Source organism: Herpailurus yagouaroundi, unplaced genomic scaffold (genome assembly GCF_014898765.1).
Source record: "Herpailurus yagouaroundi ecotype Mexico unplaced genomic scaffold, PumYag 67690, whole genome shotgun sequence".
In the NCBI taxonomy this organism is placed as follows: Eukaryota; Metazoa; Chordata; class Mammalia; order Carnivora; family Felidae; genus Herpailurus; species Herpailurus yagouaroundi.
Genome location: NW_024420490.1, coordinates 5,954,858 through 5,981,736, shown reverse-complemented (window position 1 = coordinate 5,981,736; position 26,879 = coordinate 5,954,858). Strand labels below are relative to the sequence as shown.

Below are 26,879 nucleotides of genomic sequence, written 5' to 3'. Positions count from 1 at the left end.
GCCATCTTCTTATAAAGTCACCAGTCATATTGGATTAGCAGCCCACTGTACTCAAGTGTGACCTCATCTTAACTAATTATATCTACAACAACCCTGTTTCCAAATAAGGTCACATAGTGAGGCACTGGTGTTAGGACTTCAATATATATATATATCATTGTGGGGGGACACAATTCAATCCACTAGAGTGGTCTAAAGACCCTTGATGAATTACAGAAAGAAAAGTTTCCATTTGAAAATTATCTCCTTTAGCATTATTTCAAAAGCTTTATATTGATTACTGTTTGGAGAAACTGAAACATCTTTTTTTTTTTTTTTTTTTTTTGTTTAATTATAATAAAACATGATGAACTGCTTCGTGATTTTTTCAAAATGACATTCACAGAATCTTGCTGTCCCTACCAAGGTGAAAAAAAAGAAAGGATAAGAAAGTGATATGACATGCAAACATATTTAACAAAGATCCTTTTACACACTTCTGTAATTGTATTTTATGGCACATTTTCCCCAAGCATTCTCATGAACATTTTTTGAAAAAATTATAGTGAAAAACATTTATTCTTTATCAGAATGAAACGCTAATTTTTGCTAACAGTATCTATTGTTAGAATGAAACAAAATAATGTATGTAAACATTTAACAGTTTGCAAGCACTCAATAGGTGTTAGCTGCCAATAATATATATTTAGTAGTCTTAGACTTGCAATGATTATTGGGGTGCCTGGGTGGCTCAGTCAGTTAAGCGTCTGACTCTTTGTCTTGGCTCAGGTCATGATCTCATGGCTGGTGGGATCCAGCCCCGTGTTGGGCTCTGTGCTGACAGCGTGGATCCTGCTTGGGATTCTCTCTGTCCCTCTTTCTCTGCCCCTACCCCTGTTCTCATGCACACATGCTCTCTCTCTCTCTCTCTCAATGTAAATAAACTTCTTTAAGAAAAAGAATTGCAATAAATATTAAATAGGTTAATACCTGTGAAACACTTAACAATAGTGCCAGAAACATAGTATGTACTCAGTAAATGTCTAGCTTTACTGTCAACATCACCATCATTATATAAGATGGTAAAGTGTTCGAAACTATGAACACCACTTGAACTCAACATATTCATGTAGTTTCATTAGGTAAGGTTTCTTTGAATTTCATTTGGTCAATAGAATTCATCCCTTATTTAGTAGGCAATTGTAAGTTATTTAAATTCAATTTCTTTTTCTTTTCTTGAAGTTGTACCAATTTCTTATTTAATAAAGGAATTATTTAATATTTATGTGCCACAAAGTATACATTTTATTTACTAGTCTACAGGAACGTGCCTTTAAAATAAGCTACTGAAATCATAATCAGTGTGTTGTTTTGATAAAAAATATATTTCATCCACAAGTAAGGCATTAATAATCTACAGCCAGTTTTTCCTGCGACAGATTTGATTCAACACTCCTTCATTCATATAATTATCGTAATTAAAGCTGCAGATTTCCAAGCATATAGACTTGGAGTTCAGTTGGTGGTCCAGGAATAGAGTTCCATTTAATTCCATAGCTTTCCTCCAAGTCACTTCCTCAGTGGAGGTCCTGTTGTGGGGCTAGTCTTAAATCCAACTCAGTAAAAAAAAGTCAGGCTTTTCTTAAAGTATCTTTTCTAGTTGCAGACTCAAATCTGCATTCAAAAACACAAATATAAACTTTTTAAAAAATGTAACCACAATAACAGCCATGGTCTAAAACAACAGTCCCATAAAGTTTTGGGTGTTTTTTTTTTTTTTTCACAGTGATCAGTAGAAACTGGTGGTCATTTGGTTTTTGCTTTAAAATGGTTTGTGGAGTGAAAAAATTTGAGAACCACTGCTCTGACCAAACAAACTAAATTGATAGCTAGAAAACGGCAATGTTTATCCTCTGAAGGAGTACTTTGTACTGCAATTTTTGGTTAATGTGAAAGCAGCCGTTTTTAATATCAGTTTGAAAATGAAATTTTACTGTATTATCTCCCTCTTATGAATTAGTGTTCATAAACAAGAACATTTAGTGGGTATTTTCTATTCTAGTAAAATGTAAACTGAAGGAAAACAGTAGCTTATTAAAGCTCCAAGAATGGCTTCTCAGTTCCTTGTCATGTCTCAAAGTCCCATAATTCTTTCCCTTCAAACAACTCTGAAACAACATGACACCTCTAAGGATTAAGCATTTTGGAAACCAATAAAAGAAAACATTGAAGCATGTCTGACACAGACCTCTCCTCCAAACTTCCCTGTTCCTCCTATCCTCCCTCCATGAGTCAGGTAATGTTAACTTTGAATCAGACATTGGGTAGTTTCTTTTGAGCATTACATAAACAAAGTTTTGATCATAGCCTATGAGGCAACTGACCTGTAATCATTTGCATTTCAACATATGTGGCTTGAAAAACAGAGCAGTAAGTTACCCTACATGCTCTTTTATTTGAATTCCACAGGAAGTTACTCACCATATCATTTTTTGTGATACAAGAATGCACTAACGAAATAGATTATACCATAATAAAATGCTCACACAACCATAACTTTTGAGTGAAGTATTTGAATTACATTATATAGGCAGGAATACTCCCTTTCTGAAGCTGATAACAATGCCTCCACTTATTGAGTGGTTCCTATGTGGCAGGCTTTGTGCTGAATGCTTTACAGACGTTTCCATTTAATCTTCCTATCAGTCCTACCAGGTGTGTATTATTATCATCCTTATTTTCAAATGAGGAAAACAAAGCTTAGTCTGCAAATATTTACTGAGCAACTACTATGTGCCAGACCCTTTTCTAGGCCAACAAGTTGAAGTTTAAAGACATAAAGGAACCTGCAGTTTGGGCCAAGGCCTGTCTCAGCTTTTATCATGATCCCATATTGCCTTACTGGGAAGAATGTTAAAGACGCATTTCAGGTATTTGTATCATAGAATACCCTTAGCTCTTTATAGAGTATTTCAGCGTCTTTCATCATAGGCAACTCTAGAATCATTGAATTTTGTATCTTGAGGGGAACCTAGAGAAAATCCTTACATTTCCCAAAATTTGAATTCTCTCAACTAAAATGCTCAAATAGATGTAGAAATTCCTGTTGTCACTTAAGATGTGTGTCAATTAAGAAAATATTCTTGATATTTATTTGGGAACTTAAAAACCACAAAATTTGTACACATGCAAGATATGTCACCATGTATTTTGTTTGATTATTATCTTACATGAGATAATTTGAACCTAAGTTTTCTTTCTTTCTCTCTGTAAAGAAATTGTTAAATAGTCTCTAGCAATTACTTTTTCTTTTTTTGTGAATAATAAACATGCTTCAGATAATGTAAAGGGAAAGGACTTTTCAGAGAGTTGACAGTGATTACACCTCATGGGTTTTCTATAGTAGTAACAAAACTATATGTAATAGAGCTGTGAATTCTGGATGTATATAAGGTAGAGATTGTGCCATGAGCCAGAGTTAGTCATCTTGTAACTTTTCCAGACTGATGGAACTCCATTTTTTGAACAAATGTTATTTTGTTAAGTAAATGCCCATTTAAACTTGTATACAAAGGTTGTAATTATAGCAGGAAATTGTTGGGGACAGAGGAAGTTAAATTTGGTTGTCTTGTCATACATCAGGAATGATTTCTTGGAAATCTAGTCCAGATTTTCGACTGAGGTTTGCTGTTTCCTTTTGCTGTAGCTTCAAGTAATAACTTTCCAATATTTCCGTTCTGACTGAGAGACTTATGCGGGGGGAGGGGGTGCATAGAATCAGCCCTTTGTGCTGGTTGTACACCAAGCAGCAAAAAGACAGTAGGATGTGAGGATATCACTTAACATTATATTAGGACATAAAAGGCTGAATGTGAAAGTTCTAAAGTAGTGTTGTCCTCTAGAACTATAATTCCATTCTTGACAAGTAAGCCCCATATATAAGTGTATAAGTGTACGTTTTATAGTAGTCATGTGAAAAAGTAAAAGAAACAGGTGAAATGAATTTTAATGAAATATTTTAACTCCATATTTTCAAAATATTGTTTCAACATGTAGTCAATATAAAAATTATTACTGAGCTACTTTACATTCTTTGTTTGCACTAAGTCTTTGAAATCTGGTGTGAACTTTACACTTACAGCACATCTCATTTGCGACCAGCCAATCTTATTTTAAGTATTTCAAGAGCCCTGTGTGGCTAGTAGCTACCATATTAGCCTGCACAGGGTGATCTCTAGAGGCATCTATTCTTTGAATAACTACTCTTAAGGGTTTTCCTCTCTTAAACAGGAAAGAAAAAAAATTACTCCTGCTCAGGGTAATGTCAGCTTCTCTGTTCAAATAACTCTTTTTGCAGCCACCTACAAGAAATATCCCCCAGCCTCATTTGATTTTCCCAAATTCTCCCACCCCAATTCCCCAATTCTTGCACTTCTCTTGTATTTATAAAATAAATAAACGAAAACGGTTTGTTAACTGAAAGAAAAAAATATCGCTTTTCTCTTTGGGCCAAAGGAAGGAGAATGGTGCTTTTTCTAAATCAATTCACAAATACTTATCAGGTACACAGACCATTATTAACAGTCCATTTCATGCTTCATTCCTGCAATGTGACTACTGTTCACATTAACTTTGTTTTAGAAGTTATTCTTCTAGTTCTCGAGGTAAAAAGAATAAAAGTTGATACTGAAATCAACTTTTCAGTAAACAATTTGATTTTAAAAAGGCTGGTTCACCCTTACAGTGAATTATTCACACGGGGCTGTGTTAGGACACATAATTGTCTCCTTAAATAGGTATGATTTTATCAAAGCAAGAATGTTAGTTGGAATAATTGATCACTGTTTAGCGAGCTAATTTACCTTAAAACAACTAAACTGACCAACTTCTTTTCGCTATAAGTAATGGTAATGTGGCTTTGCAATGTAAATGAAAGACAAATTAGGCACTTCCTACGTAAATGCAAAACAATACACAACTCCTTATCCTGAAACTTCTGTGAATTGTTTTTACCGTCTGGAATTACGGAGTCGGTGCTACCAAAATTAGTTAAGTTTGGATTCAGACTGGATTTGCAGCACTTGAATCAAGCATGTTGGGGGAGGTGACAAAATCACGAGCTAAATCCTCCCCACCCCCCCAGACCACGTTGAGCCTACCCAGATGTTGCTCAACCCTGAGTTGTCCCCCTGAGTCCAAGGCTGCAAGACAGGGCGCGCAGCAAGGACTTCCGGCCTCAGGTTCCCTAAACAGATGGAGCCTCTTCAGGTGGCCACGAGGCTCCCGGGCCTCGAGCTTGTGCCAGAGGGCGCGCAGGCGAAGGCAGCAGAAAGATCCCAGCACCTGCCTCCCTGGGGCCCAGCGAGAAACCTTGCACCGCCCGCGCAGACCAGGCCAGCTAGGTGTGGGGCTCTAATCTCAACCTCACACCTGCGTTAGGGAGGAGGACGAGTGCTCGCCAGGTGTCTGGGTCCCGGGATGATGAAAGGGAGCTGTTAAGAGGCGTGCACCGGAAGCTCAGTGGGGGACGCGTTGTGGCCGCCGGGCGTGGGAGGACTGGGGCGCCTGAGCTGAGGCCGGAGGGGGTGAAGGCACTGGCCGGCCTGGAGATTTCCCTTTACTTTTTTTCCTTTTCCTTGTGGGGGTGGGGGGGTCGGGCAATGACCGGTGGCTGCAGTACCTTTCCACTCAGCCCGGGGACTTTTACGCAATTTTGCCCACGCGTACGGAGCTCGCAAGGCACCCGGCGCGGAGAACACGGGGTAGAACCCCCCACCCCCGGCGGGACTCAGTCCAGGAGCCCAGGCCTCTCCCCACAAACACTCCGTCCTCTTGGATTCCGTTGCCGTCTGGGGATTGGGTTTCCTTAACCCAGGGCTTCCCTATCTTAGGCCGGAGGAGGAGTTAGAGCCCCTCCCTCACTCTCCCTCCTCCACCCTTGGCCAGCCTGGTTTTTTAATCTAATCTTTTATTTAAAGTCAACAAGAGGAGCAGGAACCCCAGGCTCCTGCCAACAGTATATTTTAAAATAATTCCCCAACCTCTGCCGAGAGGGGCGGCCTCAAGAAACATCCTTGTTTTCTTCGTGCAGATTTAGGTATCAGGGAGTGGGGGACTTCGAGAGCCGAGGCTAATGATGCCTGAGGGCTCTGCAGACTTTGGGTGGGGGGCAACTCAAGCAAGACAAATACATTCCAAACATTAAAAATATAACCAGAGCCTCGATTTGGAGGGCCTTAAACCGAGAGCCAAACCTCCAGGGGGCTCCAGGGCACAAAGCCTTACGTGTCCCCGTCGTGGGGTGCGTTAAGGGGGGGGGCAGGTGAATGCTCAGCGTGTGAGCCTGGATAGGGCGGGTCCTGGCCCATTAAAGGATGTGCCCATAGACATGACGTGCCCACAAATACCCACCGAGGAGTCAGACCGAAAAGACACCCCACGCTCCCTCCCCGGGTCCTTGGCACCGGACTGCGCTCACTGCACCTCGCCCATCTCTCTCCCCAGCTAGGCGGGGCCACTGTTTTCTACATCATTAAGTATCCTCCGACCTGCTCGGACCCTTGGCAGTTAAAAGCTTCTAGCCTTTCGCTCCTCTTGCCCTTCCCCTCTTCTTTCCCCCACTACCCGCCGACGCCTCCAGATCTCCCCGGCTCGCCCTTCCTGAAAGTAGGCGAGGCCCAGAATCTCCGGCTAGGGCGAGGAAGGAGGGAGGGGCAAAGCGCGGCGGCAGGGGGCGTGTCTTCTCAAGCCCCGCCCCCGGGTGCGCGCGGCGGTGGCGGCGGCGGCAGAGCCTCGCTTTGAGAGACAGGTATCGCTTAGGCGCCATGTTGTGAGCGGAAGTGGGGGAGCGCGCGGCCGCCGCTGTTCTGCTGGGAGCGGGCGCGGGAACCGGCGGGGGGGGCGGAGCTGTAGTCCCGGCGGCGGAAGGAGGAGAGGAAGAAAGGGGCGAGACCCGGTGCCCGGCAGCGGCGCGAGGCTCTCGCTTGGCGCGCGGACGTCGTCAGCTAGGCGCGCGGCGTTCGAGGCTCGGTGTCGGCGCCGAGCCCTCTCCCGGGCAGCCGGCGCTGGTGCTGCTGCTGCTGCCGCCGCTGCTGTCGTGGGGCTCGGGTGGCGACAGAGCGGGGCCGGCCGCGGGGCGGGCGGGGAGGGAGGAGGCGGTGAAGGCGGCGGGCCGGGGGGGAAGATGCCGCTGGCGCAGCTGGCGGACCCGTGGCAGAAGATGGCTGTGGAGAGCCCGTCCGACAGCGCTGAGGTGAGTGCAGCCCGGCGGTCGGGGGCTGGTGCGCCCCTCCCCTCGCCCCCGCCGGCCAGCTCCCCTCCCTGGAGCTGGCCACTTGGCCCCTTCCTCTGCCGCTCGCGTCTCCCCTTGGTCCGTGATTCCGGTTTGGGTAGTTGGGGTTGGTCTGTTTGCCCTTCTGTTCCACCCGCGCCTCCCCTCCCTCGCTCGGGGGGCTGTGGTGTGGTGGCGCGTGGGGTTTGGAGTGGGCGCTGGGGCTTTGCAAGAAGCCGATTTTAATCAACTTTGCGTGGGGGGAGCGGGAAGCGGAGCGGGGGCCGGAGAGGAGTTGGGAAGTTTGGCCCTGCCTGGTTGGGGCCCCCCCTGGATCCTGGTGACTCTGGGGTGTAAGGGAGGGGTATGGATTGGGTTCATTGGGGGAGCAGGGACTCTCGAGTCCGGCCAGGGGAGAGAGTTGGTGCTTTGAGTCGGGCGCGCGGGGACTGGAAGGGCCCAAGGCAGGGCTGGCGACCTGTGGGGGTTTTGGTTAAGGGGTGTAAGACAGCCAAGGTTTTTGCCTTCCCCCAGTCTGTCTGCCGCAGCGGTTTCTGCTGGTGCAAAGGGGAAAGTGGAAGCCTGAGGTCCTTCCTCCTCCCCCATATCTGAGGTCACTGAGCCCAAGGACCCCGTCCCTAGGAGCTTTAACTCGAGTTTCCTGTCCTTGGAGGTGAGAGGGTGATATTCAAGGCGATCAGCAGCCGCCGTAAAGGGCTTTCAGGTTTTCTTCGCCCGGGGTGACCGTCCCTGAGACAACCAACCGAGTGCCCAAAACCCAAACAGTGTACCCAAACACGGCAAAACAGAATTTCCCTGGACACAGCACAGCATCGAGCTTTTGCAGCCGCCCCTGTCCCAGAACCAACTCGGGGTCTGCGAAAATAATCCAGACGAGACCCACTCCTGGGCATCAGCGCTCCTCTCCGAAGTGGAAAATCAATTCCTGATGGTGGCTTGTCTGTGATTCTTCCTTCTTGACTTTTTGCTGTCTTCTATCCCCGCAGCGGACTTTGGGGGATTACAGGATGATAGGCTTCGTGTGTGTAATAGTTAGTGAGTGACCCCATTTCTGGAAAGCATGACTGAAACGCGGGGGTGGAATGGGGCAGGCTCGGATGAGTGGTGTACTTGGCGGCAGCCGCTGCCCTGCCGGCCTCCGCAGTGTGAGAGGTGGATAGGGTTACCGGTTACGTCAGTAAGACCGAGGCTCAGTTTGATCTGAGTGAGATGCGGGACACTTGCATTCTCGGGTATAATGGAGGGGGAGGGGGATCAGTTCAAATCGCTTTTCAGTTTTTTTCCTAGTCACCTCCACTGCTGTTTAAAATGTTCACTTGCTCTCCCTAACGTGAGCAGAGTTGTAATAGTGCTACGACTGGTACTTAGTATTTTGTGACTTGGACCATATTTTTAAAATCTAAACTAAACGCTGCTTTTCAATAGAAAAGATCTTGAGATAAGTTACTGAATATTTTTTAAGGGAAATCACGTTTATAAGACTAGCAGAATTACATTTAAAATTATGTTAGCCCGTTTAATTCTATAGATGTTTTATAAGAAAATTGAATTTAGAACGTTTAATCATTCTTTGAATGGATAGTGTGAAAATCAGTATGCCAATAGGGTCTTTTCATTCATTTTTTCCTTCACATTTTTTTTTTTTTGTGTGTGTGTGTTAAACAGTGTAGCTAAAAGGTTAATAACATGTTCTCAAAGTGCTGACCTTGTGAAAAGAAATTGAATTTGCTTTGAGCCTGATTGTTACATGCAAACGGTAACATTTGCAACTCATAATCAGTCCACATTTCTGCTTGGCACGTATCAATGTGTTAAAAAAATCATTTAAAATTCCACCTTATCCTTTTTCTACATAGCATACTTTTGGATAAGGAAGGCACAAAACTGACACTTAGTATATGCCAGATACTACATGCTATTTCATCTTATCCTTCCTGTGACCCAACATAGTACGATTGTGGTGCTCATTATTACAGATTAAGAAACTGAATCTCAGAAGTTAAGGGCCCAAAGATTATAAATAGTAAACGGCAGAGTCATAATTCAAAGCCAGGTGCATGTAATTCATGTGCTTCGCTTTATATTAGCTGCTTCCAATCCTTTGTGGAAAAATTTAGGGTATAAATAAGCCAGTAGTTAGAGGTCATGTATTTTTCAGAAACAGTTATGGTATTATAAGCAGTCTCACTTGTTAAAGCCTAGTTATTTCAGTTACTGTCATGGTCTCCAGAACCTGGCAGATAGGATTCCATAATTTGCCATGTTCAAAGAATCTTCTTGATATTTTGGCATAAGGTATGTCACACAGAGCTAGCGTTGCCTAGATTAATTTTAAAAAGATTTTTAAAAATTGACTGTAGATATTTTGCCTTTAGTTGTTCAGCTGTTTCAAGTAAATTACTTCTGCTACAACTTTGGAAATTGGAGCCAGTAAGGAAAAGGGTTGAGAATTTTCATTCAGAAGTCTAATATTGGATTTATTATTATGCCATCTCCTCCTCAGTAAGGAGTACTTACCAGAGAGTAATTATATTTTACCAGAATAAAATCGGTTTTTTGAAAGTCATTTATTTGAGTAAATACATCAAGTTTTTTCTCTCCAGGCTGAAAGGTTTCAGGGTTGGTCTCTATAGGAATTTAAATTTGTGGCCTCGAATTTCCTAGTAGATTGTGAAATCTTGTAAGCAGACACTTTTTCCTCTGTATCCTCAGCACTTAACACAGTGCCTGGCACATATGTATTATGGACCCAGTAGATGACCACTGAATGAATTATGATGGTGAGGAATAGGGTGATTATCAATCTTCTTTCTGTTCTTATCATTTTAATCTTACATTGAAATATGAACAATCTTAAAAGACCTGACTACCTCACCGACAGTACAGGCAGTTTCTTCATTCCTTTACATGGCCTTCCTGCTTTCAAACCTCACATGGGTTTCATGATGCTCAAAACAAAACAAAACAAAACAAAACAAAAAAACCCTTGTGGTTAACTCAAACATGGGTCAGAACGTGATAGGCTAGAACTAGGCCAAATGTTTAAAGAAGCAAATTTAGGATAATAAAGGAAGTACTATATAAGCAGTCAAGGTTGGTACGAGATTAAAAACAAAATAGCTTCCTAAGTAGTCCAGGTGAATTCACAACTCTTTAATGAGTTATTGAAAGATGCTAGTATGTTTTTGAGTATCTGACTGTTTAGGAGATGGGTATCAAGGACTGTGGCTCTTCTGTAAATTCCTTGCCACCGCTCTCAGAGATAACATTTACTGGATCATAAGCCTGACCTCAAGTGACACTTTTTCTCAGTTTTCAATAAAGGATAAATGATAGTAAATTTAAATAAGAACAGTTTTCCAAAATAATAAAATTAAGGTTATGTTTGCTTTATAGAAATGTGCTGTATAAAAATAGCTGCCTTGAATTCTTTTAAATAGCAAGTACCCATAATGAATTAAAATATTAACTACATAAATATTTTCTTTATAAAAAATTGAGACCCTTGTGTTAGAAACTATCTTCAGTGGATGTGCATCCATTTTTATCTTCAAAGATCATACTGGATTCTATAGTATTTCTACTACATTGATATTAGGTTTCTTATATTTTATGTGTAGGGAAAAACATTCTATTAAAGTATGATCATTGATTTTGAAAAAAAAAATGTTTCATTAAGTTTCTTTTCCTTTTCCTGTTTCATTTGTACCACCTTTCAGGGTTTTTTTCTTTCCCCCAAGTGAAGATCTGAGGACAGGACAGGTATTGTTACATGCCAACTGTTAGAATAACTGTGACACATTACTGAACACTCCATTGTTTTCACTGATTATGATATAGGATGTCAGTTTTTGTTAAACTTAGGAAAGTTTGTTTTATTTTGACAGCTCCTCCTATACTAATTAGGTTGACCCAAAATGTGAAATTTATTTGGTACATTTAAGTTTTAACATAAAGAGATAAACTTAAAGAAACAAGTATAAGCAGACTTTGCCTTTTTTAAAAAAATCTTTTTTTAACGTTTATTTATTTTTGAGACAGAGAGAGACAGAGCATGAACGGGGGAGGGTCAGAGAGAGGGAGACACAGAATCTGATGAAACAGGCTCCAGGCTCTGAGCTGTCAGCACTGAGCCCGACGCAGGGCTCGAACTCACGGACCGCGAGATCATGACCTGAGCCGAAGTCGGCTGCTTAACCGACTGAGCCACCCAGGCGCCCCGACTTTGCCTTTTTTAAAATATGTTTAGGAAATCACAATGAGTATATCCTATTTTTATATAAGGAGAGTGGCATAATTGGGATGTTCAATCTTGACCTAGGACATGATAATCAGTGAATTACAGATTGATCAAAAATGTAGCAGATCATTTATCAGAAGTCTGAATGGCAGAATTGTTGCAAAGATTTTTAAAAAATTTGTCATGTACTAAGAAGTTTATACCATTGTGACCATTAACAAGATTTGCTCTAGAGTTCCATGTTCCAGGGACATGTGATATACCAGGCTGTGAATGTTGGGTGACGTGAAAGGCCCCGGTTTGCCAAGTGCAGACCAGATGCTTTAGACCCAGTGATTCAGATTACAGTGTACAACAGTGACATCTTGGTGGTCTCTTGGTAATGCATGAGTGTGATAGAGCTCAGTTGTTTATGTGTTTTGGTGGATAACAACTTTCAAAGCCTTGGGATACAATGTGCAGACATATATATTATATATCTGATTCCCCAATTCACATAATAGAAAATACAAACAACTGTATTTTAATTCTTGGCATTAGATGTCTTCCCCTCCTGCACTTCAGAATTGATACAGTTTTCCGTATCATTAATCTGGAACAGTTAGCAGATCTCATATATTCCAGTTTGTCAGTTTAATACCAAATAACATAAAAGCAAAGATAAAATAACTATAAATTTTAATTGTTATGAAATGTAGAGTTAAAAAACACAAATGTATGCATTTTATGAAGCAGATTTAGGATAAAATGTATCCATATAAGACATAAGTTTTTCATACATTTTATATATCAGTTGCTAGCAATTAAATATTTCAATTTTACTTATCTCCTTGAAATTGAGAAGGCACTTTATGAGATAATTTGAATGTATGGCAAAGTGTTAAAGAACTTAGGCTTTGGAGCCATACAGACCTGGTTTTGAGTCCTGGCTCTGCCACTTAATAATTTAGTAATCTTATGCAAGTCGTTTAAGGTCTCTGTGCTGCCACATTCTAATGTGTAAAAAGAGGGATGAAATAATACCTATCTCATAGAGTTGTGGTAAGAATTAAATGAAATGATAATATACATAAGGTAGGTGGTTCAGTGCATGGTTTAAGTGTTTAATAAGTAATATAATGAATCCTGTCTCTAACCGAATTGTCTGAGGAAGTTCTCTGTTTTTCCTCTGGGGTGATTTTTTCAGAATCAAGTAGAGCAATTAAAAATGATTTGTTTGATCTGTTTAAACAGAGCCATCATAATATCCGAATATAACTGTAAGGGTACGGTAAATGCAAATCTCTTGAATCTTGTCCCTTTTTGTATTGTTCCCCTCTTTGATATCTTCTTTAAAAGGGGAAAACAGATAAAGAACATTTGAAGAATATGTGTGGAAGAAGGAAGAAAGAAAAGTTCACATTTCAACATTGGTCAAATTGGAAGGCATCTCATAGTCCATGGCATACCATTGTTCAATTAGCAGTGTTTTTTTTTTTTCTGTAGTGATATAGAAGATAACAGTGTATCTTACACATGATAGTGTCTTATAATCGATGAAACCTGGTGTATCCTGGTTGTCAACTTCTTGAAGGAAGTATGTCCCTGAAGAAATGTATGAAGTCAATATATAGTCTCAAGAAGTAGAATTTTAACTTACTTTTTAAAACATATCAAAACAAAATGTACACACTTTTTATACTTTAGGATTGATTTTGTTAATTTCACTTTTAGGGACAGAAATTAATATGGCACACCTCCCTCCTCATTACTCTAAATACATTTGTTTTGGTTATTTGAATATGCCATGAGGAACTGGTTTTTTCTGTCTAGAAATATAATACTTTGGATTTGGTCTGTTATGTGGTATTTGTACTTAAAGAACTTTATGTAGGGTATACAGCATTTTTAGCTGGGAAGTCTCTGGAAATGTTAATGGTGTATCTGTGCCCCAGCAACCATCTCTGCCATCCAAAACCAAAAACATACAAACCAAAGGAGTGAGACCTAATCAAATGAATTTGGGAATTATAGAGTTAAACAGGGTTTGACCAATGTCTTTACTGCATAACTTCATAGAACCTTGAAGATGATGTTATCTATGATGAATCTGCAAAAAGGATATAGCCAACAGCATTTCAGACTTGATGTCAGAACCCCTTTTTCATGAACCATATTGAAGTCTCAGAGGACACAAGTGCTTTGAAGGACAGTTTTGGACAGTCTGATAACTGTAGTAACATGATCCAGTATTGCCTGAAAATGAGCTGTTATGTTTAATTGACTCTATCAAAGCTTTTTTCTTTAACTGTCAAGAGTTTTTGTTTGATTTTGGATTGAAATCTTGTAAATTAGATTGTAGAACAATTTTCCATCTTAATAGTGGGCTAAACATTTAAATATAATTTAAATAAAAGCTTAAGATAACTTAAACTTTTTTATTCCATGTTCTGAAAATTAATGGTCATATTCTACCATAATATCAAGCTAATTGCCCTCATTAAGTGGTTTCTGTATTGACTTGCTCTGTAACTTATGTCTCAAATTCTTAATTCTTAAAAACTCTTTTTATCATTTGGCAACTTTATGCTGCCATCAACCTGCCTACCTCCCCCACTCTCCTTTTTAAATCAATTGCTTGTAATTTGCAGTTACTAGAAAACAGCTAAGGTTAATGATAATTTGATGCAGTCATTTTTAACTTGGGAACCTTGTTACACTTGCAGCTTACCAAATAATGTAAAATAACATCCTTACCCTTTTCATGATCTCTGTGTGTCGTATACACATACCTCTGGAATCGAGGGCATTTTGGACACATTACCTACTGATAAACAGTGTTTTATGCTTCAGCGTACAGTGACTGAATGGCTCACTTCCTGGCATTGCCTGCTCTGCATATTTACATTCCTCTCTGGAAGGTGTCAGCTAGAAAGGACTGTGAATAAGCTAAAGAGCAGGCGGCTATAAGACGGAAAGCTAGTCCTGCGGCCCCTCCTGGAGTTAGGTGTCCATGTTGTCTTTTGGAGATTTTTGTTGGGATTTTTTTTTCATGAAATAGTGCTAGTTTCCTGACTATTAGCTACCCTACATTTATGTGTAAACCGAAAATGTTGTTACACTTCCTGTCATTCTTCTATTAGTATGAATAGAATTACAGCAGTAGCATAACTTAAATCAGATTTCCCTATCTTAACTAGTATATCCATGGTATCTTACATACCTTAAAAACTAGTTAATGTTTAATCTACCATGTAAATTGACTTTTATAATCTTGATAATGATGATCTCATCTTCAAACCTGACCTGGTCATCTAGATCTCTGTGAGCTTGCCTCTAATCCTGTGGTCCACAAAGCTTGTTACAGGAAACTTGGTTCTGTCATTTGATATGTGTTAGAAGTAGATGTCAAGTGATAGTCTGAAGCCAAAGATCACTTTGACATAATAGATTGCAGTGTATCTCACATACAGTGTTTTGGGAGAAAACTTGTCTCCAGAAATGTCATAGGACCTATGCTAAACACCTCTGTTACCCAAAACATTATTTCAATTTTTCACTTTTAGGAGCTTGAAAACAATATAAAATAATTGAAAGATTCACTTAAAAACAAAACAAAACTTCTAGATCAGCATTGTTCGGTAGTCACTAGCCACATGTGGGTATTGAGCACTTGAAATGTAGTTAGTGTGGCTGAGGAACTGAATTTAAATTTAATTTGAATTTAAATAGTCGCATGTGGCTATCGGCTACCACATTGAACAGCACAGTTCTAGATTATGGGATTAGTACAAATCCAACTTTTTTTCTACACCAGTGTTTTTCAGCCCTGCATTCTATTATTTGTTATTTTGAAATTAATAGGCTAAAGCTTTTTCTAAATGAAAACATATTTACTATGCGTTTTCAAATTATGTTTAATCAGCTTTGTCTTGTTCCTCGACCACCCTGAAGATTTTTTGTAAACTCTACTACATGGTATATGCCCTTCAAATCACCATTCTGCACTTTCTACAGTTTTGCTAGTTTTACAGTGACCTTTATCATTGAAGTGATAACACCAAGCACTGGGGAAATTAAGCTATCAAAAAATGTTGTATTTTGTTCACTATACTGTGCTAATTAATACTAGAAAAGTGGATTGATACATCCCATAGATTAATGTTTACTGAATGCCCTCTCTGAATGGACACTGTCTATATCAACTTGAATGAGGTAGATCTAATTCTTCTCAACCTACAGATGAAGAAAGGAAGCCTAGAAAGGTTAACTAAGCTGCTCTTGGTTGCACAACTAGTAAGTAGAGAAGGCGGAATTCAAACCCAATTATCACAGGTTGCAAATTCCATTGACTTTCCACTAGACTACCCTGCTTGAGTTGAGAACAGCATGTAGGTGAGTGACTTGTTCAAGATGAAATCTCCTATAGGGAGAAAGGTTCTAGGTGGTTTACATGAGAAGATATTTCTATGGGAAAGTATAGGTAGAGTTAGAAAAGTGAAATTGGTATTACTCTCCAAACATACTATGGGTTAAATAGGCTTTTGTGAGCTGGCCTGAGAAACAGTGTGACATTGTACAGGAAAATGTTTTGGTATTTCTAAACAGCTGTCTTACAAATGAACATTTGAAATAAAAACTACAGTATTTGGAAAAGGAGTGGCTGCCCAGATGTTAATTATCAGCTCTTCACATAGAAGTCCCTAGGTGTGTGCTCAGGGAACTGTGCTCTGTTTTTGAATTGCCACATATTAAATCATTATCTCCTTATACTTGCATCTTTTCAGAAAAGTGTATTTGACACTCCCTCAAAGTATCAGAAAATAGGATATGATTCAGTCTGAAAAAGTTACCATCTATCTTGCTACAGTATAAGAAAAGGAAATTAAAGAAATTTTGCATAATCATTGGCGGGTTTTTTCCTTTGTGTGGGTTTTTTTTTTTTTTACCTGTTAGGTTAAATAGCCCTAAGTAAATTTTTTAAAAATTGTGATATGATTTACATACCACAAAATTCATTCTTGTAAAGTATACAGTTCAGTGGATTTTAGTGTATTCACAAGGTTCTGCAACCAGTAATTCCAGAACATTTTCGTCACCCCAGAAATAAGTCCATGCTCATTAGATGTCAGTCCCTATTCCTTCTTGTCCCCATTCCTAGCAACCAGTAATCTACTTTCTCTATAGATTTGCTTCTTCTGGACATTTCGTATTAATGGAATCATATAATATGTACCTTTGTGTCTCACATCATTTAGCAATATTTTCAAAATGCATCCATGTTATAGCATGTATCAATGCTTCATTTTTGGGGGCTGAGTAATGCTCTGCTCTGTGGATATACCACATTTTGTTTATCCACTTCTCAGTTCATGGACACTGGGGTTGTTTCCACTTGTTGGCTATGGTGAATAATGCTGCTGTGAACATTTTGTACATACATTTTTCGATTTTCTTGGATATATATCTAGGAGTGGAATTGCTTGATCATATGTTAAGTCTATATGTAATGTTTTAAATAACTGACAAATTGTTTTCCAACTTGCTTGAACCATTTTACATTGCCAACAGCAGTGTGTGAAAGTTCCAGTTTCTCCACATTCTCACCAACACTTGTTACTTTCTTTTTCATTATAACCATCGTAGTATGCAATAAGTGGGATCTCATTGTGGTTTTGATTTGCATTTTGCTAATAACTAAGAATGTTAAGGATCTTTTCATGTGCTTTTCGTCTACTTGTATACATAATTGTGCTTATTTTTTACTGATTTGGAGACTTAAATGGAGTGTTTGCTCTAATGCTGTTAATAGAAGATCCTTATCTATGCTTTGTTGTATACAGATCTTCCTCAGTTTAAATTGGGTTATGTTGCATCATAAGTTGAAAATATCATAAGTTGGAAATGCACTTAATACACGTAACATACCAAACGTCATAGCTTAGCCTAGCTTACCTTTAACATGCTCAGAACACTTACATTCACCTAGAGTTGGTCAAAATCATCTAACACAAAGCCTATTTTATAACAGTGTTGAACATCTCATGTAATTTATTGATTACTGAACTGAAAGTGAAAAACAATTATTTTAAGTTTACTGGTTGTTTATTCTCATGATCACATAGCCACCTGGGAGCCATTCCTTGCCACTCCCAGCATCATGAGAGAGTATTGTACCACATATTGCTAGCCCAGGAAAAGATAAAAATTCAAAGTGTGGTTTCTACTGAATGAAATGAAATACTCATTTTTGCACCATTGTAAAGTCGAAAAATCAGAAGTCAAACCATCATAAGTCAGGGACTGTTTGTACATATTTCTTCAGAAAACTTAGTTTCAATCCGTGCTTTCAATAGATTTGTTTTCATTTTTATATATGATAAATTCAAAGCTTTTCCTAGAATTCTGGTTTTCCAACTGGGTCAGTAGAGCCCTATATTCTATGGAGACACCTTATGTTACCTCATCACCTGGACTACCCCTTTTCCCAGCCAGAGCAGAGTTTCTAGAGGACACAATGAAGAATGTTAATTATAGGAAATAATAGCAAGAAAGCAAAGAGCAAAGCAATGGTTTTTTCCTTACAGTCTCTTCAGTCTTGTTATACTGTTCTATAGTTTCTTATTTAAAGCAAGAGTACAGGAAGTAATGGAAGGTCAGTCAAAACCAAATGTCTAGACTCTCCGAAATTAAATATAAGTCAGTAGATAAATGAATTCAAGAATCCATTTCTTAGGTTAGGTGAGATATACAGGTGTTTCATTTAAAGAATTAGGAAAATGCAAAACAAAACCGTTTGCCTCCTTTTCTTCAAGTTCTGCTGGCTATTGGTATAATTCAAGAGGAATAGCTATCACAATGGATTTTGGTAGCAGAGTTGGTGTTTCTTAAAGAGAGAAATGTAACAGACAAATTAAAAATAAGATTACCTTTGGATTATCGAAAAGAGCTCATAAATGAATTTTAAAGTGAACTTTTCACCCTGGCTGTTCGGAGTGTGTAAAGTATATTACTAGGTGATGATGAATGAAACAGAATTTTTTCCTTTAGAATATTATAGTTAAAAAGTACTGAAGCGGACAGGTAGTTAAATAACATGAAGCAAGCTAAATTAGCCAGGAATGTTATAAACAGATATAATTGGAACTTTAAGAGAAAATTATGATCCATAATGCTATAGCAATTTTCCATAGTGCATTTTTAACCATCATGTAGAAGACTAGAAAGTAAATATTATTACCCTTGACACCCAATAAAGTTCCTTTTAAAATACACATATACACACAAAGAAGATAAATGTTATTTTCAACATAAAATTAATTACTTGGGGGTAGACTTCTGGTTCTGCCCAGCTGGAGGAGCCCTATTCCTCCTAGGTTCTCTTTTACAGCTAAAACACCTTAGACATAACACATCAAACAAGCACAGGAACACTGAAATGTGGAAATAAGGCAGACTTCCTACAGACTTTGGTACTCAAGGAATGACGCTAATAGTGAGTTCCTTGGGTTTTTTTTTTTTTTTATTGCCTCCCATGAATCTTGGACAGGGTCCTGTAAAAGCCTCCAACCTGAACCACAAACAGGCACAGACAAAAAGGGCATCAGGAAAAGTCTGTTCTCTTTAGCCAAGTGACTGGGGAAAGGGTAGCCGAACAACAGTTAATTTTTTGGTAGGACACTCCCTACTATAGCCAAGCACTCCAGAAAAGCCCTATCTTACTCCAAAGAAGCAAGTGGCAGTGCTTGATTTCCTCCACCTGGTGATGTTAGCTATGCAGATCAAGGACCTCATATCTCATTCCCTGACTAGCAAAAGCAGACAACACTTTGATTCCCCCAGCTGAGTGGTTTTGACAAGTGGAATAGGAGTCTGATCTTCCCTCACTGCCCCCCCCCCATCCCACCACCTGCAGAAGGACGTGATGCTGTCACTAAAGTAGTGTCAGTGGGGTCTAGGAGCCAAGTTGAGCCTCAACCCCAATCTGGAAATGAGACATAACAAAGTGATGTGAGGCAAGGCTAGTCCCCAGTAAGCCTCCCCTCCCCTTTGTTACTGAGGAGCTGAGCCTACCCCATCACTCAAAATCAATAAGGCAGAACAAGATGATTGGAGGTGGACTAGTCAACTCTGCTTCCGTTCCTTCCTGATGTGATTGGGGCCTGGTGGACAGCTCAGCCTCCACCCCCATCTGGCATCTATAAGACAGAACAAAATGGTGGATGGCAGGGCTGGTTGGCCTTCCACTTATCCTGTTAGATGGGCCCTTCTGGAAGCTGAGCTCTCCACTCTACCTTACAGCAACAAAGCAGTGTGAGTCATCCCTCTGCTTTCTGTCTCCCTTTTGTCAATGTGATCCATCAGGGAGCTTGCACCCCTACTCAGAAGCAATGCGATGCTGCAGGTTGTTGCCCAACCTTCGCTGGGACCAAGAATGTAGCTGAACTTCCATCCTACCCCTGTTCAAAAAAGCAAGAGTCATTGCTCCTATTTTGCCAGGGTAGTTTCTGTGGGGCCCAGCGGTAAGCGGAACATACACATTCACCTTGCCCTCACGCTACATCTCAACTGGTGGACTGCCTGCTAAAAAAGATTAAGTAGGATCCAGAGTCTTATCTCCAAATGTCCATTCTTCATTTGAAGAACACTATACTAAGAACCAGGAAAATCACAACATGAATGAGAAAAAAGTCAATTGATACCAACACCAGGATGCTTCAGATGTTGGAATTACCTAACAAGGATTTTAAAGCAGCAATCATAAAAATGCTCCAGTGGGGGCGCCTGGGTGGCGCAGTCGGTTAAGCGTCCGACTTCAGCCAGGTCACGATCTCGCGCTCCGTGAGTTCGAGCCCCGCGTCGGGCTCTGGGCTGATGGCTCAGAGCCTGGAGCCTGTTTCCGATTCTGTGTCTCCCTCTCTCTCTGCCCCTCCCCCATTCCTGCTCTGTCTCTCTCTGTCCCAAAAATAAATAAACGTTGAAAAAAAATTAAAAAAAAATGCTCCAGTGAGCAATCACAAACACATTTGAAACAAATGAAAAATTAGTCTCAGAAAAGATGCAAAGCAGAATATGGAAACTTTAGAACTAAAACATAGAGTAACTGAAATTTGCTACGTGGGCTTAATAGAAAAATGGAGATAACAGGAAAGAATAAATTTGAAGATAGAACAACAGAAATTGCCTGATTTGAATAACAGAGGAAAAAATGAACTGACAAAAAATAAGAGAGCATTAGGATTCTGGGGAACATTAACAAAAGATATATGGTGGACCTGAGGAAATAATGGCTAAAACTTGCCCAATTTGGCAAAAGACAAAATCTTACAGATTCAAGAAACTGAAACCCAAACAAGATAAACCCAAAATAATCTATGCCCAGCCACATCAAAATCAAACCTTTGGAAATGAGAACTTGTTTAATTGGTATAGAGTTTCAATTTTACAAGATGAAAATGTTTGGAGATCGGTCATACAACAATGTGAATATGTTTATTCACTTAGAGAGAGGGAACAAGAACATGGGCAGGGGAGGGGCAGAGACAGAGAGAATCTCAAGCAGGCTCCATGCTGTTAGCCCGGAGCCCACTGTGGGGCTGGACCTCATAGATCGTGAGATTATGATTGAACCAAAACCAAGAGTAGGACACTTAACAGACTGAGCCACCCAGGGGCCACTGTAAATATATTTAACACACCAGTGAACTGTACACTAAAAAGTGTTTAAGATGGCACATTTTATGTTGTATTTTACCACAATTTTTTTAAAAAATTTAATCAAACTAAAAGGCAATCTTGAAAGCAGCTGAAGATAATGAACTATTACATATAAGGGAACAATGATTCAAATGATGACAGATCCCACTTTAGAAACCATGGAAGCCAGAAGGAAATGGCACCATTTTTCAAGTGCTGAAAGAAACGAATTGCCAACCCAGAATTCTATGCCCAGTGAAAATATCCTTCAGGAATGAAGGTATGTTCAAAACAGTCTCAGATAAAGGAAAGCTAAGAGAATTTGTCTATAGCAGACCCTGGAAGAATGACTACAGGTAGTTCTTCAAGCAGAAAAGAAATTTTAAAAGAAGGATCTGGAATATCAATAATAAAAGAATAACATGAATTATACAGTCTTTTCCAGAAAAAAAGAAGAGAAAACACTTCACAACTCATGTTATGAGGACATTATTGCCTGAAACCAAGACCTAAAGATAGTACGGAAGAGAAAGCAGTATAGACCAGTATCCCTCAAGTACATAGACACAGCATCCTCAACAAATATTAGCAAAAGAAATCAAGTAACATATGAAAAGAAATGTACACTGTGATCAAATGGATTTTATTCCAAGGATGTAAAACTAGCTCAGTATTCAAAAATCATTTGGTATAGTCCACCATATTAAATAGGAAGAAAAATCACATTGTTAATTGTGCAGACATGCATTAAACTGGATTAAACATTCATAACAAAAACTGATCAAACTAAGAATAAAAGGAAACTTTCTCAGTTTCATAAAGAACATATACCAAAAACAAAACAACCCACAGATAACATCATACTCAATGGTGAAAGACAGAATGCTTTCCTCTTAATATCAGGAAGGAACAAGAAAAGGATGTCCTTTTTTTAATGTTTGTTTATTTTTGAGAGAGAGATGGAGCACAAGCAGGGGAATGGCAGAGAGAGAGAGAGAGAGAGAGAGAGACGGAGACACAGAATCCAAATCAGGCTCCAGGCTCTAGGCTCTGAGCTGTCAGCAAAGAGCCTGACATGGGGATTGAACCCATGAGCCATGAGATCATGACCTGAGCTGAAGTTGGACACTTTACCAATTGAGCCACCCAGGCGCCACAAGGATCTCCTTTCTCACCACTGCTATTCAACATAGTTCTGGAAGTTCTTAACAGTGTAATAGGCAAGAAAAGGAAATAATAAAATACATACAGATTGGAAAGGAAGAAATAAAACTGTCCCTATTTACAAGTGAAATGATTATCTCCAGTGCAAATCCGAAGGAATCTGCATAAAACTAAAAATAATAAGTTCAGCAAATTTGTAAGATACAAGATGAGAATCCAAGAATAAATTATATTTCTGCATACTGACAATGAATGTGTGGAAACAAAAATGAAAAGCAGTACCATTTGTAATTGCTCAAAAAAATAAGTATAAATCTAACAAAACATGTATAGGACTTTATGGGACTTAAATACTGAAAACTAAAAGTGCCAATAAAAAAAATTCAAAGATCTAAATATAGAGAAAGGCATGCTGTGTTCATAGGTTGGAAGACTCAGCATACTAAGGATATCAGTTCTCCCCAAATTCTTGTATAGGTTTAACACAAGCTTATTTTAAAAGTTATATGGAAAGGTAAAGGAACTAAAATATCTACTACAAGATAAAAATAAAGTGGGAGGATCCACTCCACCCAATTTTAAGACTTAACCATATAGCTTTAGCAATCAAAATTCTATGGTACTGGTGAAGGGATAAACACATAGATGAATGGAATATAATATAGAACCCAGAAATAGATGCATACAAGTACAGCCAGTTGATTTTTATCAATGCAAAAGTAATTTACTGGAAAAAGGATAGGCCTTTTCAACAGTGGTATGTGGAGCAATTACAGATCCATGGGTAAAACAATAAACTCATATGAAAACTAATTCAAAATATATCATGGCGAAATTAAGAGTATACTTATCTTGATGAGCACTGAATAATGTATAGAATTGTTGAGTCTCTATGTTGTACACCTGAAACTAATGTAACACTGGTAACTATACAGCATTTAAAATAAAAAAAAATAGAAAATAAACTTTCTGCTAAAAAGACACACACACAGACACACAAATCAACTCAAACAGAAAAAAAAATATGTATCATGGATTTAAATGTAAAATATAAAACTTTTGGAATTGAAACCTAGAAGAAAATCTTCAGGACTTTGGGCTAAACCAAGAGTTTTTAGACCAGACACCAAAAACACAATCCATAAGAGAAAAAAAAAAGTAGACTTTATCAAAATTCAAACATTTGCTCTATGAAAAAGACCCTGTTAAGGGGATAAAAAGACAAGGCATAGATTGGGTGAAAATATTTACAAACTTGTATCTGAGACAGGGCTTGTATCTGGAATATATAAAGAACTCTCAAAACTTAACTAACTTAAGCCAACCAATCCATTTAGAATTCTGACCAAAGAAATGAACAGATATTTCTCCAAAGAGGATATATGGATAGCAAATAAGCATATGAAAAGATGTCAGTATGGTTAGCTATCAGGGAAATTAAAATTGAAATCATGAGATAATCACTACACACCTATTAGAAAAGCCAAATTAAAAAATAGTGACAATACCAAATGTTGGTGAAGATGTGGACAGACTGGATCCCTCATGCATTGCTAGTGGGAATGTAAAAGGATACAGCCTTTCTGGAAAATAGTTTGGCTGTTTGTTCAAAAACTAAACATAAACTTACTCTGTAACCCAGCAGTGAAAGTCCTGGGCATCCATCCCAGAGAAGTGAAAATATATGTCCAAACAGAAGTCTGTACACAAATTTTCATAGCATCTTATTTGTAATATCAAAAAATTGAAACCAAATGTCATTCAGTAGGTGAATGGTTAAACAAGCTGTGGTACATCCACACTGTGGAATGCTACTCAGCAACTGAAAGGAATGGATTATTGATACATGCAGCAGTTTGGATGGATCTCAAGGGAATTCATACTTCATGAATAAAGTTACATACTGCATAATTCCATTTATATAACATTCTTGAAATGCCAAAATTGTAGACATGGAGACTACATTAGTAGTTGCCAGGGTTAAAAAGAGGGCAGGAGGGAGGTGGGCTATAAAGGAGCAGCACACAAGATCCTGGTGGTGATGAACTGTCAGTATGTTTATAGTGGTGGTAGATACAGGAACCTATAGTGTGATAAACTGTGTAGAACACATGCACACACAACCTGTAAAACCAGTGAAATCTAAATAAGGTCTGGGCTTTGTACAGTGTACATTTCCTGGTTTTGACAGGAAGTTAATGTAAGATGTAACCCCTGGGTTAAAGGTATATGGGACCTCTCTTATTTATCCAACTTCCTGTGAATCTATAATCATTTCTAATTTAAAAGTTAAAAAAAGTCAGCACTAGATAAAATTCGATGTCTATTCTCAATTAAAAACTTAGTAAAATAGGAACAAAAGGGTGTTTCCTTAATGTTATTAAAAAAGAGTCTCACAGGCCCCTGGGTGGCTCAGTCGGTTAAGCAGCCGACTTCCGCTCAGGTCATGATCTCGCGGTCCGTGGGTTCGAGCCCCGTGTCCGGCTCTGTGCTGACCGCTCAGAGCCTGGAGCCTGTTTCGGATTCTGTGTCTCCCTCTCTCTGACCCTCCCCCATTCATGCTCTGTCTCTCTCTGTCTCAAAAGTAAATAAACGTTAAAAAAAAAAACAAAACAGTCTCAGACCAATAGCCAGCATCATGCTTGATGGGGACATATTTTAAGGCAATCTCATTAAGATTATGCCTGCTGTTTTCACCTCTATTTAACATTCTGGGAGAGTTTACTAATGCAATTAGACCAGAAAATCAGAGTATTAAAAAGAATAATAAAGGATTACTATTCATAGTTGATATAATCATCTACTTGGATAATCTAAGGAAATCACTAAAAAAGTTCTTTAAAACCAGTGAGGGTCTAATAAGGTGGTATTATACAAAATATATTAAGAAATCAATAAGTAGCTTTCCTAGTTAGACATGGTAATGGAAAAAAAGTCATCCAAAATAGTAAAAAAGATTAAATGTTTGAAAATTAACATAATAATCAAAGGGCAGGAACTAAATGAAAAAATTAGTTGCATTAAAGAATAATTTGAATAAATTGATAGGAAAGCCGTGGTTCTTTAAATTATTTTCAGTAGGATTTAAGGTTTGTTTTTTCTTATTGTTTATTTTTTAAGAATCGAGGGTAACTTTTTATTCTGTCTTGAATGAACCCGGATTTTTAGTTTTTAAAAAATTTCTTACGTGTTTAGTTACTTGATAACTTATCTGAGCAATTAATAGTAACAATTTTTAGTAAAATGCTGTTATTAATAGTGTTTATGTTTAAATATGCAGCTAGAATTAGTCATGGAGTTATAAGTGGAAACTATATCTTTCATTATTTTTTCAGAAATAAGCCTTCCTGCCTGGTTGTGTTTATACCTGTGGTAATTTTTAAATATGTATACCCATATTTTTTTTAATGAGTGAGTAGTTTGGATTGTTTTTTCCCAAGTAAATTCAACTCCCAATTTGTCTAAAACACTTTGTGTTAAGATCCAACTTCTACACAAATAGGAATTTTGCTTGAATGTTAAGCTCTAATTTATTGTGTATTTGAGCAAATCCCATTCTGTCTTGTTTTACTTACTTGCAAGCTATTATTGCTGCCTTCTTTTTGTTCATAAGGATGTTTGTAAGACTGTATATCTTTATTTTAAGTGATTGTTAGCCATCATATTATCAGTAACGTATGTTGGGTTCACTTCAGCAAACATTTAAGCACCACTTGTTTTACCAACGTGGAGACAGAGGAAACAGGTTCAGGTCCTTTTGCCACAGTCACATAACAGAAGTTTGGGCTTTTTTTTTTTTAATTTTTTTTAACGTTTATTTATTTTTGAGACAGAGAGAGACAGAGCATGAACATGGGAGGGGCAGAGAAAGAGGGAGACACAGAATCCGAAACAGGCTCCAGGCTCCGAGCTGTCAGCACAGAGCCCGACGCGGGGCTCAAACTCACGGACCGTGAGATCATGACCCGGGCCGAAGTCAGACACTTAACCAACCAAGCCACCCAGGTGCCCCCCAGAAGTTTGGGCTTTGAAGCCCATCATCACACTGTATCTATTTTAGATAGGAGGGCTTCATTAAGCCTCTGGAAACCAGATGAAATCATTAGACTTGTTCCTGAGACTCTTAAATTAGCCAACCCAAGTAATGCATTAAAGAGTTATCTAGTACTCAGATTTTTAGTCCTCTACATGGAAGTGGATGCATTAGGATATGAGACTCATCAGAATCCCCTCAAATATTTGTACTTGTCATTTTCTCTGGCAAGATGAGCAGGAGGAAAGAGAAGCTAACACTGAACCCCCTAGACCCTGAACTTTACCAAAACCTGCAGCATAACTAGTATACAGATCTTATGGATTAGAAAACTGAGGCTCATGTTAGGTAACTTGCCCAAAGTCACACCTACAGTAAAGGGCAAAGTCAGGTTTTGAAGCTTAATATGTCAGACTCCAAAGCCCGTGACCTTTTCTCTACCCTGTGATTTCCCAGACTTGTCTAATCACAGGAGTCACCTAAAGTACCTGTTTAAA

At 39.0% G+C, this 26,879-nt stretch overlaps 1 protein-coding gene across 3 annotated transcripts in view; it reads left to right on the top strand.

Annotated features, from left to right (window-relative positions):
* The first annotated feature begins 6,894 nt into the window (after positions 1 to 6,894).
* RPS6KA3 (ribosomal protein S6 kinase A3) overlaps positions 6,895 to 26,879 on the top strand; it is a 120,211-nt gene continuing 100,226 nt past the window's right edge. For 2 of the 3 annotated variants that reach the window (XM_040468268.1, XM_040468267.1), the window contains exon 1: positions 7,149 to 7,231. Coding sequence is in view for 1 of the 3 variants with exons in the window: in XM_040468270.1 (XP_040324204.1) it covers positions 7,163 to 7,231 (69 nt within the window). In the remaining 2 variants the exon portion in view is untranslated. Of the gene's footprint in view, positions 7,232 to 26,879 lie in introns of all 3 variants that reach the window. The other variant, XM_040468270.1, reaches the window with a different exon arrangement.